The 13,048-nt window shown below is 44.3% G+C and overlaps 2 protein-coding genes across 4 annotated transcripts in view; one reads left to right on the top strand and one right to left on the bottom strand.

Moving 5' to 3' along the window:
- LOC123746205 (pupal cuticle protein 20-like) overlaps positions 1–13,048 on the top strand; it is a 36,059-nt gene that overhangs the window by 7,555 nt on the left and 15,456 nt on the right. For all 3 annotated transcript variants that reach the window (XM_069314915.1, XM_069314917.1, XM_069314916.1), the window contains one exon: positions 11,951–12,278. In XM_069314915.1, the coding sequence (XP_069171016.1) occupies positions 12,258–12,278 (21 nt within the window). In that variant the 5' untranslated portion in view covers positions 11,951–12,257. The remainder of the gene's footprint in view (positions 1–11,950; positions 12,279–13,048) is intronic.
- LOC123746173 (trophinin-like) lies at positions 1,186–5,831 on the bottom strand. The gene is made up of 3 exons (XM_045727500.2): positions 4,892–5,831; positions 4,201–4,439; positions 1,186–3,931 (listed from the first exon to the last, which is right to left on the bottom strand). The coding sequence occupies exons 1-3, from the start codon at positions 4,898–4,900 to the stop codon at positions 1,579–1,581; spliced, it is 2,601 nt and encodes an 866-aa protein (XP_045583456.2). The 5' UTR covers positions 4,901–5,831; the 3' UTR covers positions 1,186–1,578.

Genomic DNA, 13,048 nt, shown 5'->3' with positions numbered 1-13,048 from the left:
TTCTTGTTCTTGCGTTTTTATGCTCGTGATTACAGAGCTGCGAGACAGTGGGTGATGCCGAGTACCGCTGAACAGCTTTCCTTAAACATGGCGGCTTTGTTTACACTTATGAAGCAGTTTATGAGCGCCGAGGCGCTATGTTTATAACCATAATAACCTTGTTTTATGTGTGATAACTTTGCATGTGCCGCTGATGCTATCCTGTTTAGTTATACATTCTGTGATTTAATTTTTAGTGAACTGTAAAGGTTATTTCTTTTACATATTTACTTCCTCATTCCTTACTCATGCCAACATTTATTTGGGAAAGACCTCACCAGTAAATGGTAGAATTTATCCATATTAACAAAAATAAGGAAGATCAGACAGAACCACAAGTTGAAGATAAAAGTGAATTACAAGACTCACTGCATAAGGAAATGTGTCAGTTCACCCTCGAACAATATCCACGTATAAGAAAATGGGTAATTCAGGCAAGACTGAACAAAAGTCAGGTGCGTGTATATATTTTTTTTTAAAAGAAAAATTATTTTTGGGGGGATTGTTTGATTGTAAATAGATACAAAATTTCATGTGTCATTATTACATTTGGATGATTAATCTCGACTGTATTCATATTTCCATTGATCAAGGACGAAGGAGATTGAGAACGGACATAGGATTTGATGATGAAACCAGATGATGCTGCCTGAAACGCTGCGCGTACTTGTGGCTTTACAAGATTGTAATTGCTATATTATGTATCCTCACAATCCCAATGTACCTTCTTCTATATATATAAATAAATAAATAAATAACCCTACGCTATGGCAAGCTAACTGTAAGAGGCCGCTAAATTATTGCAAGCTCTGAGATTCAGAGATGCCGTTTCATACTTGGGAGGTCCCTAAGGACCTCCCTAAGCTGTAGCTGGTTCAGCTTATACCTAAATCCAGCTTTGAATCCATAAAATGCCCAGAGCCGGCCAGCATCACAGCCTGTGCTTCCTCTTCTAGATTGTGATCTCATCTCGCGAAACGAGATGAGAGAAGAGAGGCTGCATCATCCTCATTCATCCTTGCTCGTGTAGTGTATTATTTAAGATAAGTAACTCACTTCGAACGAGGAATAAACATTTACATTTCATTCCAATTCATTTCCCGCAGCTTCAGGCAACAGGTCTTAGGTCAATTAACACACACGTGCTTCCCTCTGCTTTTTAATTACATGAATTCATAGTTCTGTTACAAGAGAAAGCATCAAGTTAAACAAGTAGCAAAGAACAGTGGCAACAGTGAAGACAATTCAGAAAACTTTTTCTTAAAATACCTAATGAAGAGATATGTATACCAAGCAGGTTGCCTTGCTTCTTGGAGTATATACACTAAGAGTTTATGTTAGTCTTGGATTATATGTTCAAGACTAAAGTATATTTGCAGTTGGTCAGTAAGCTGTAATGGTGGCCCTCATTAACCCTCCAGAGGTTGACACAGACCTATAAAGCCCAACCCCCAAACCCTTAGAAATCTAACCTCTATTCCGCCTCGTTTGAATGTGGTAATTCCATCGCAGACCCTCGTTTATGGGCTTCTATTTCTTTCAAGGTGAGGGAGCAGAGTAGAGATACCCAGGTCCTGGTGGAGCAGTAAACTGGGCCTCTGGTGCCCCGGATCCGATACTTGACGTTCCATGGGGTAGGGAACCTCCTAGCTGGGGTCTTGGAACTGTGAAGCCTCCAAGCTGGGGTCCTGGCGCTGGGGAGCCTCCAAGCTGGAGTCCTGGAGCTGGGGCGTCTTCAAGCTGGGGTCCTGGCGCTGGGAAGCCTCCAAGCTGGGGTCCAGGCGTTGGGGAGCCTCCAAGCTGGGGTCCAGGCGTTGGGGAGCCTCCAAGCTGGGGTCCTGGCGCTGGGAAGCCTCCAAGCTGGGGTCCTGGCGTTGGGGAGCCTCCAAGCTGAGGTCCTGAAGCTGGGGCGTCTTCAAGCTGGGGTCCTGGCGCTGGGAAGCCTCCAAGCTGGGGTCCAGGCGTTGGGGAGCCTCCAAGCTGGGGTCCAGGCGCTGGTGAACTTCCTGACGGAGTTCCTATTTCGCTTGGGCGAATGTAAGAGGAACCGGGAGCTGAACCACTGGGCTGTGATGCTGAACCTTCTGACTGGTAATCTTGAACTTTCGAACCTCCAAACTGGGGTTCTAGAGCTTGGAAACCTCCAAACTTGGATCCTGAGGCGGAGGAACCTCGGAACTGGGACTCTGAAGTTTGGGAACCTCCAAGCTGGGATCCTGAATCAGGAGAACCTTGTGAATGGGATCCTGGGGCTGGTGAGCATTGGGATGGGGTTTCATGAGCTGAAGAACCTTCTGAGTGGAAGCCTGGAGCTCCAGAACCTACATTCTGAGATCCTGGAAATTTTGTGGCACCAAACTGGGATTCTGTAGCATGTGAACCTCCAATCTGGGATCCTCGAACCAGTGAACCTCCAAACTGGGATCGTGGAGCAGCTGAACCTCTAATCTTGGATCCTTGAGCCGATGAACCTCCAAACTGGGATCCTGGAGCCAGTGAATCTCCAAACTGGGCTTGTGGAGCAGCTGAACCTCCAATCTGGGGTCCTGGAGCCGGTGAACCTCCAAACTGGGACCGTGGAGCAGCTGAACCTCCAATCTGGGATCCTGGAGCCAGAGAACCTCCAAACTGGGATTCTGAATATGATAACCCTCCAGATTGAGTTCCTAGTTCAGCTGGCGATGTGTAAGAGGAACCAGGGGATGAACCACTAAATTGAGATCCTGGAACTGAACCTCCGAACTGGGATTCCGGAACAGGTGAACCATCAATCTGAGATTCTGCAGCTGACGAACCTCCAAGCTGGAATCCTGAAGCTGAGGAGCCTCCTAGCAAGGATCCTGAAGCTTGAGAACCTCCAAAATGGTGTCCTGAAGATGTTGAACCTCTAGACTGAAATCTTGTATATGGGGAACCTCCAAATTGAGCTCCTGAAGCTTGGGAACCTCCAAACTGGGATCTTGGAGCTGATGAACCACCGACCAAATTTCCCAATCCAGTTGGGGAAACGTAAGATGAACCGGGAGTTGAACCGCTGGGCAGAGATCCAGGAACTGAACCGCCAAACTTTGATCCTGAAGATGTTGAACCTCCAGCTTGAAGTCTCGATCCTGGGGAACTTGCTGGCTGAGCTCCTGAGGCTTGAGAACCTCTAGCCTGGGATCCCGAAAATGCTGAACCTCCAAGCTGGAATCTTGAATCTGTGGAACCTCCATTCTGAATTCCTGAAGCTAAAGAACCTCCAAGGTGAGCTCCTGGAACTTGGGAACCTCCAAATTGGGATTCTGCAGCTGGTGAACCACCGGCTTCAGTTCCCAGTTCATTTGGGGGAATGTAAGATGAACCTGGAGCTGAACCACTGGGCAAAGATCCAGGAACTGAACCTCCAAGCTTGGAACCTGCAGATGCTGAATCTCCAAACTGGAATCTTGAAACTGCGGAACCTCCAGATGCTGGCGGACCTCCAAGTTGAGCTTCCGAAGCCGAGGAACCTCTAAGCTGTAATCTTGAAGCTGGAGAACCACCAAACTGGAATCCCGGGGCCGGTGGACTTTCAAACAAGACTCCTGGAGCGGGAGGACCGTCAGCGCGGAATACTGGAACCTTAGAACCGACGATCTGGGATCCCGGAGTCTTTGGAAAGCGGTACTGTGATTCTGGAGTCTTAGAACCACCGAACTTGGCTCCCTGACTCTTAGAACCACTGAGCTGTGATCCTGGAGTTCTAGAAACGTTGATCTGTGATCCAGGTCGTAAGGAACTGGTCGCCTGGCCAGAGGACGCAGCGGTCGCGAGGTTACTGGACGCTGGTCGTAGGTCGGACTTCACCCGGAACCCCTTCTCGTCAGCGATGTAGCTGAAGGCCGCTGGAGTTCCATCAGGATACGTGAATCTGCAACAAAATGATAGGCAAGAGATTGATGTTTACCGTTCTGGCGAGTGTAGCTCCGTACAGCACGTTCTGATTGGTGGGAAATACAATGAGATTTTGAGTACAATCAACAATTAAGGGATGCCAACCCGATATCTATTAGGATCACACTCAGACGAGATATAAATAGAAACTGCAAAGTATGGGCCAAATAGATCTTCTGCAACTGCTTCATGAAATCCAATTCGAAAGCTGGATAGGCTTAATTTAGGCCTAATTTATGTACTTACGACCAGGCTCCTTGCTTGACGGCGGCGCCAGACCCCCTACGGATGGTCCCTTCCTCCCGACGGATAATCCCGTCTTCCGTCTCGAAGTGGAACTTGTAGGAGCCATCTGTAGAAGGTCCCTGACGGCCATCCCGCAGGATCTCAAAGCGAGGCGTCTTGAGGAGCCCTCCTGAAGGTCCTCTGAGATCAGCACCTCCAGCAGCAGCGGCCAGGACCAGGCACAACACCGACGTCTTCAACTGGAATGATCGAAGTGAACATTTAATTACCCGTATAATGAGGTCAAAATAACTTTGAAATATCTTTCAGGAGTCGCTAGCATCCTGTCCCGCATCGCGTCTAATAGAGATGGTGGCTTCAGGTTAATTTACGTAAAGATGTCTTCATAAAGGGAAGAAATACGTGCATCAAAAAGAAGAATTTAAGAAGAAATTAGTATAGTGACAAAAATGTAGTGTAAAATAATGTAAAATAGATCTCCTATGCTGATTTGAGGTTTATTAACTAGCGTCCTCTCTAACACCCAAAACGCCAGAGGATGACAATTAGGAACTTAGAACATCCTATATTTACCGAGTAAACAATTAACTTTGATAAATTATCGTAATTTACAATTTTTCCCGGGATATGATCAATTATTTTTGTCCACATGTGCAAGATTTGTGAGCTAAAATAGATCTCCAGTGCCTACCATCAGCATCTTGGAGGCGAGACACACGCACACACAGATCTAAGACGTCCTCTACTGTCTTTATATACATGATCCCTAACACCCCCCCCTCCCACACCCTCGTCATCTACCACCCCCGCCATCTCAAGGCTCTTAGATATCTCATTTTTTTGACGATATCGGCAGACGGAACTTGGGATAACCTGCCCCTGATGATGGGTCAACCTATCACGGCTCCCATCCAAGGATTTCTAGACGGTAATTGAGAGAGGGGAGAGCAGTGAGGCTCTTCAGGATGCGAATGCTTGTCTAATGAGGTGGGGGAATGGGGTAGGTCAATTGTCCGATTCACTGGTATTTTTAATGGTGGTTTCAGGTATTTGTTTGAAAGTCTGTTTCGTTTCAGGTGTTTGGTTGAAAGGACTCGTGTATGTGTTTCTTGCGATGAAAAAGTTTCTTGTGATGAGTCCGTGAAATCATCTTCGCAAATATTAATTACAATACATATGTATTTGACATGAATGACTGCGAATATAAAGGTGTATGTATGTATGTATGTATGTATGTATGTATGTGAGTGTGTGTGTATTCACCTAGTTGTGCTTGCGGGGGCGTGAGCTCTGCTCTTTCGGCCCGCCTCTCTACTGTCAATCAACTGTTATTAACTACAATTTTATTTTTTTCCCACCACACACACACACACACACGAGGAAGCAGCCCGTGACAGCTGACTAACTCCCAGGTACCTATTTACTGTTAGGTAACACTGGCATCAGGATGAAAGGAACTCTGCCCATTGTTTCTCGCCAGCACCGGGAATCGAACCCGGGACCACAGAATCACGCGTCCAGCGTGCTGTCCAGTCAGCCACCGGCCCCATTATGTGCGTGTGTATATATGTGTGACCGGAATAGTGCACACCTAACAGTGTATCTGTGTGCGTGTATAATGTATAAGTTATACAACTCTATTTACCCCCCCCCCCCCAAATAAAAAATATAGTCAACATTAAAACTGACAAAGCTGGAAACTGCATCACCGTGGAGGGAGCACTACAACCACGCTCCCGAGTCGTGACCTCCACCTCTGTCTCCTATTCGTGACCTTGAAGGCTAGGTCACGCTGCCCCATAGTGTGACATTGAGGGGGGGGGGAAAGAACAATAACAAGACGTCACTAGAAGCTGCCATATTATTATTTTAAAATAAGACAAGGGGTTAGGGGTTCATATGGGCTGTCAGATAACGTATTTGGTGAAACTGCAAGCAAGAGATGTTATCCTAATTCAGCTCAGTTGAAGCCTGCTCTCTCTCTCTCTCTCTCTCTTGACCCTATACTTAGGCATATCGTGACACCCTCCCCCCCCCCCTCTAAGGTCAACTACTGACCTTCCACAGGATTCAACCCCATAACAGTTGCTTAACCTTCAGGTAGCAGTTTATTGCTAGGTTAACAGCCACATCAGATGCATGGAAACGTACCCAACTGTTTCCATCCTATCAAAGAACCGATTCCGGGTACTGCGACTTGGAACCGAGGGTGTAGACCACTCTGCCACCACCCCTTCACTTCCTTAGGGCTAGTAGAGAACAGGGAATAAGAAAGGTGAGGATAAAGTAGGCAGAAAGAAATTAAATAAAACAGTGTTGAGATTGAGAGAGAAAGTCTGAAGGAACATGCTTATATTATGAAGCATTTACACCATTAAGGGGGCATATCATTCTAAATCGTTATAAATTAAAAGTTGTTAAATTTGCCTGTAAATTTTTGTATGAAATGGTTATAGAAAGGGCTGCAACTGGTCCAAGTTTCACCATCACACCCTAAACAGAAAAGGAGAAAAAAAATACACAACGTATTATGCAACGAATGTTCAACATTCTCAAATAATCTCAGGGAACACATGTGTCAACTAAAATGTCTACTATGTGCTGTAGAAGCACAAACTCTTGTAATAATTGTAACATGTATGTGCAATATATTTATATTTAATTTTTTTTTGTTTTTCTTGTTTTTTTTCTTTTTTTTTTTTGCCAATATTTTTTTCTCGTTTGTTATCAAGGGATTTGCATGAAACTTGCACACCTTGCTCAATGGATGCCTATCTGCAAGGGTGCCAATTATGAACGAAATCTGTCAAAGTCAAGCTCAGCTACAGGTGGCCGAACTTGGATCTTTATTTTACTCTGGAAAGTAATTTACACCTTCAAATTACTTCAGAGCTTTCATTTATTAATCAATTTACATGCAAATTACACCTTATATGTAGCGTTTGTGCTTCTACAGAATCTAGTAGACATTTTAGTCCAAAGTCTATTTGTTGATTTTATAAAAATTTATAAATATCATATATTGCATATTTTTTTAGAAGGGTAACTTTGAAAAATTATATTATTGCACTAAACACTTTTTTGATAAAACTGATCACTAGAATCCTTTATTATGTGCTTAATTTAATATCTGAGTGTTATAGAAATGATTTTAGTTGACACATGTGTTCCCTGAAACTATTTAATAATTCGTTGCATAATTCGTTGTTTATTTTTTTTCTCCTTTTCTGTTTAGGGTGTGATGATGAAACTTGGACCAGCTGCAGCCCTTTCTATAACCATTTCATAAAAAAATTTATAAGCAAATTGAACCACTTTTAATTTTACATTGATATGCCCCCTTAATGAAACCTCTACATCTTTCCTTAATCATGGAGACTTTGGTTACATTTATTAACAGTTTCAGAGCTTCGAGACGTTACCATCCAAGGTTATTGTTGTCATCAACAATTTCGTAGTGCTTCGCATGCTATAAATTGCTTAAAAAAATGTAAACAAAGCCGCCATGATTGTTAAAGGATGTACAGGTTTCGTAAGTGTTTGGGTGAATCCAAGACCCGACCATCGAGAGCACGACGCTCATGGGCGGCTTGAGGATCGGTTTGTTTGGCTTCCTGAAGGCATCCGCTGGTGGCACAGGCAGACGCCAGGGTGCCAGGCAGGTCGTGGCTCAGGTGGGTGTGTGTGTGTGTGTGTGTGTAGTAAATCCAATACTTTCGTTCCAAGCAAGAAATACAATATTTTGGACAACCGTTCAATCAAACTGAACACCCCTCAACGCGTGTTTCCATGCCTGGGAACACCTTTGTGATTGCAGCGAATACCTTTGTGATTGCAGACTCCCCTGTGCTTTCATCTGGTCTTGCCTGTAAGATGACTATCTGCAGGAGATGAACAATGTCAGTTCATAACATCTTGCAGGGACCTCCATGAGCGCAGATTGAAATTGAAATTGAAATTGAAATAAGTTTATTGAGGTAAAATACACACAAAGGGTGAGCGCAGATGATTCTCTCTATTCATATGAAGGCTTCACAGTGGACTTCCTGATTCCTCAAAATAATGTTAAATATAGACGCTGTACCCCAGTAATAATGCTAATTATGGATGCTGTACCCAAGTAATAATGCTAATTATGGATGCTGTACCCCACCAGTAATGTTAATTATGGATGCTATACCCCACTAATAATGCTAACTTTGGATGCTGTAAACCACTAATATTGCTAATTTTGGATGTTGTACCGCACTAATAACGCTAATTTTGGATGCTGTACCCAAGTAATAATGCTAATTTTGGATGCTGTACCCAAGTAATAATGCTAATTTTCGATGCTGTACCCAAGTAATAATGCTAATTTTCGATGCTGTACCCAAGTAATAATGCTAATTTTCGATGCTGTACCCAAGTAATAATGCTAATTTTCGATGCTGTACCCCACCAATAATGCTAATTATAGAAGTGGAACACACAGGTGCCAATGCTCGTTCGTTGCATCTATATCCATGACGTCTACCTCAGATAGGGAGGCTGAGGGCGGTTCTTTGGTCATTTCTCATTTAAAAAAGTCCTCATGAGAGAATGAGACTCGTGATGTACCATAGAACTAGTGTCAGAGTTCTGACCTTGTGATGGGGAGCAAGTCCGGCTGTGGTGAGGCAGCGATGGGCCTAAAAATAGAGGATGAGAGAGGCAAGGAGCTGCCTCTCGCTGGTGAAGTTGGATTTACATATTCGTACATAACATCTTGTTATATACATAAACAAATATAACATATATGCTTATAATATATATATATATATATATATATATATATATATATATATATATATATATATATATATATATATATATATATATATATAAACTTGCAACCATTCTAACTCTTGCCTTTGATACAAGAGGTCAACGAAATGCATCTCTTAACATCAAACCATAATATAAATGTAAAATGAACTTAGATGACTTAATTTTTCAACTACCTTGTCACATGAAGAAAAAAAATCAGAAAAGTACAGAAGATTCATGCTAGAATCATTGGTCTCACCCTTTACTGAGCACCCAAGATAATGTTATAAAACCTCACCAGATCTTGTAATTTGAAGGCCTTTAGTTCGACAAGAAATGTTACCAGTGCATGACAGGCCATCACGTTACTTTCACGGCAATAAAAAATAACATTACCTCATCGCTATTGAGTAAATGTAAAGTCACGAGGGCTTAGATCCAACACTCAGATGTATCAACAAGCTGTGATGCTCACTTTACCCTAATCTTTTTCTCAGCCCAAAATTACCTTTCAACTCGAGCTTGGCTATCAGTATGTCCATCGCTTTTAAGTGGGGGCCTGTCCGGGATTTGATTCTTCCTGGTAGCACCTGGGAGATGAAGGGTTGTGATGGTTGTAGCACCTGGGAGATGAAGGGTTCTGATGGTTGTAGCACCTGGGAGATGAAGGGTTCTGATGGTTGTAGCACCTGGGAGATGAAGGGTTCTGATGGTTGTAGCACCTGAGAGATGAAGCCGCATGATGCTTGCAGCACCTGGGAGATGAAAGCGTATGATGCTTGTAACATCTGGGAGATGAAGCCGCATGATGCTTGTAGCACCAGGGAGATGAAGGGTTCTGATGGTTGTAGCACCTGGGAGATGAAGCCGCATGATGCTTGCAGCACCTGGGAGATAAAAGCGTATGATGCTTGTAACATCTGGGAGATGAAGCCGCATGATGCTTGCAGCACCTGGGAGATGAAGGGTTCTGATGGTTGTAGCACCTGGGAGATGAAGCCGCATGATGCTTGCAGCACCTGGGAGATGAAGGGTTCTGATGGTTGTAGCACCTGGGAGATGAAGCCGCATGATGCTTGCAGCACCTGGGAGATGAAAGCGTATGATGCTTGTAACATCTGGGAGATGAAGCCGCATGATGCTTGTAGCACCTGGGAGATGCAGGAACCCCACACGTTTAGTCTCTGGGGGGATGAAGGATCCCTGCACTTGTGTATCCTGCCAATGCAGGGTCGCCGTAGCCGCACAGAGTTCCGACACTTGAGTTTTGGGGGATTTAGCTAGAGTGAATTTTGTGAGTTTTTATATCTGTTATTTACGCCTCTCTCTCTCTCTCTCTCTCTCTCTCTCTCTCTCTCTCTCTCTCTCTCTCTCTCTCTCTCTCTCTCTCTCTCTCTCTCTCTCTCTCTCTCTCTCTCTCTCTCTCTCTCTCTCTCTCTCTCTCTCTCTCTCTCTCTCTCCCTCTCTCTCTCTCTCTCTCTCTCTCTCTCTCTCTCTCTCTCTCTCTCTCTCTCTCTCTCTCTCTCTCTCTCTCTCTCTCTCTCTCTCTCTCTCTCTCTCTCTCTCTCTCTCTCTCTCTCTCTCTCTCCCTCTCTCTCTCTCTCTCTCTCTCTCCCTCTCTCTCTCTCTCTCTCTCTCTCTCTCTCTCTCTCTCTCTCCCTCTCTCTCTCTCTCTCTCTCTCTCTCTCTCTCTCTCTCTCTCTCTCTCTCTCTCTCTCTCTCTCTCTCTCTCTCTCTCTCTCTCTCTCTCTCTCTCTCTCTCTCTCTCTCTCTCTCTCTCTCTCTCTCTCTCTCTCTCTCTCTCTCTCTCTCTCTCTCTCTCTCTCTCCCCTCTCATCCTAACTCTATCACAGATTACTGTAAACCTATCATAATACATGTTATTGAATGATACGATGCATCATTACCACCTATGCGTAGGAAGACCGAGAAACGCGTGAGTGAGTGAGGGAGTGAATGCCATTCCATTTACTGTTAAGGTCAATGCAGCATTTTCTTCCTTAATGTTGGAGACAAAAACGAAACTCAACAAAAAGTCAGCATATATACTGAGGCCTCCCCTGACGCCCCGAGCTACGTGGGTGTAAGGAACTAAAAAAAAAAGTCTTCCCTGTCTAAGGGGGGAAGATCGTCGTGGATCGTGAGGTGGGAAGATCGTAGCCGATACTCGCCGAGGTCGCTGACCACGACGGAGATGGCGCTAACTGGCGTCTGCGACACTACGATAGCTCTTGATGCAGTCTCCAGACGCTGTGAGAGATGTTGCAGTCTCCAGACGCTGTGAGAGATGTTGCAGTCTCCAGACGCTGTGAGAGATGTTGCAGTCTCCAGACGCTGTGAGAGATGTTGCAGTCTCCAGACGCTGTGAGAGATGTTGCAGCCTCCAGACGCTGGGAGAGATGTTGCAGCCTCCAGACTAGTGAATTACTCGTATTGCAGGCGAGGAGTCACAATAACGTGGCTGAAAAATGTTGACTTGTTGATTGACTCACAATCGACTTGAGAATGGTCCAGGACGGACCGAAACGTCGTCGTCCCTTCACTTTCTAGTGTGTGGTTTGGTCAACAATTACTCGCATTTTTAAATATTAATTATATATAATATATATTTTATATATATAAGTATTATATGAAAAATATATGATGTATGTTATTAATTTATATTATTAAAAATATTTAATTTATTTCATTTGGAATTAGTCTGCTTTGCAGATATGTGATATTGAATGTGATGTTGTTGTCTTGCTTTACGCTTTATTTTCAACTTTGTATATTTAAATTGTGTGTGTAAAACGTAAATAAAGACATAACAACATAATTAGTAAAAGAGGCAACCCGTCCTCGACTCAAGTTCATTCCATCCAGCGGTCGACCCCACAGACACATTCATAAATTCTTACATGCTGTTCATTCATAACTGGAATTTTCGCAAATATAAATTAATATTAAATTAACGTCACAGGAATCAGAAGTCAGTGTAGTGAAAACCCCTGCGAGTGACAGGGCTGGCTCCACAGTGGTGATTGATTGATGAAGATTAAGCCACCCAAAAGGTGGCACGGGCATGAATAGCCCCGTAAGTGGTGGGCCTTTGCATCCATTACCAGTAACAAGAGCTGATACTAGAGATCTGTGGAGGTGCGGCTGCACCCTGCCTGACGGGAGATGTCTCCCGTGTCCACAGTGGTCCTCGTTAGCAGGGGACGAGGCAATTAACTGTCAACGAGACCAGCCTGGGCGGTGAGAGATATACACCCGTATGCTCGAAGATGTGTTCAGGGGGCCGTGAGGTAAGCCCTACATGTCCTAAACCTTTCAGTTCGAACATTTTATAAAAACAAAAGTCATTTACATCTTTGTAAACTTATTTTACAGTTCGTATTTTGTGATTTTTACTTTGTTTATACTTCGAGTTGGTTTTTATTGCCAATAAAAACAATATATGATAACTGTGATAACTATTATAGTCTTTAGAATAACTACTCATTAAAGTTTGGATTTGTTTAAGCTAATTTTTTTAAGTTGAAGGTGTGTGAGAGCAGGGAGTGTGTGAGCAACCGGGAGCCGGTCGGCCGAGCGGACAGCACACTGGACTTGTGATCCTGTGGTCCTGGGTTCGATCCCAGGCGCCGGCGAGAAACAATGGGCAGAGTTTCTTTCACCCTATGCCCCTGTTACCTAGCAGTAAAGTAGGTACCTGGGTGTTAGTCAGCTGTCACGGGCTGCTTCCTGGGGTGGAGGCCTGGTCGAGGACCGGGCCGCGGGGACACTAAAGCCCCGAAATCATCTCAAGATAATCTCAAGAGCACAGTTGACGAGGGTGTTAAGAACACTTTCCCCTGCATGTACCAGCACTCTCCCCACCATCACTAAGGCCACCATTCCTGTCTTTGGCTTCCCTTAGTGTAGACTGCAGTGGGAGAGCCAGCACCATTCCTTTCCTGTGATACACATCCTGTGATACACATCCTGTGATACACATCCTGTGATACACATCCTGTGATACACATCCTGTGATACACATCCTGTGATACACATCCTGTGACACACATCCTGTGAA

The sequence above is a fragment of the Procambarus clarkii genome, chromosome 80 (assembly GCF_040958095.1).
Source record: "Procambarus clarkii isolate CNS0578487 chromosome 80, FALCON_Pclarkii_2.0, whole genome shotgun sequence".
NCBI lineage: Eukaryota > Metazoa > Arthropoda > Malacostraca > Decapoda > Cambaridae > Procambarus > Procambarus clarkii.
The sequence above is the reverse complement of the archived record's forward strand: the minus strand, read 5'-3'. Positions and strand labels throughout refer to the sequence as shown.

Coding starts and splice junctions, on each gene's coding strand:
- LOC123746173 (XM_045727500.2), bottom strand. Junction 3,932..4,200: donor GTCAAGCAAGGAGCCTGGTC/GTAAGTACATAA, acceptor ATTTTGTTGCAG/ATTCACGTATCCTGATGGAA.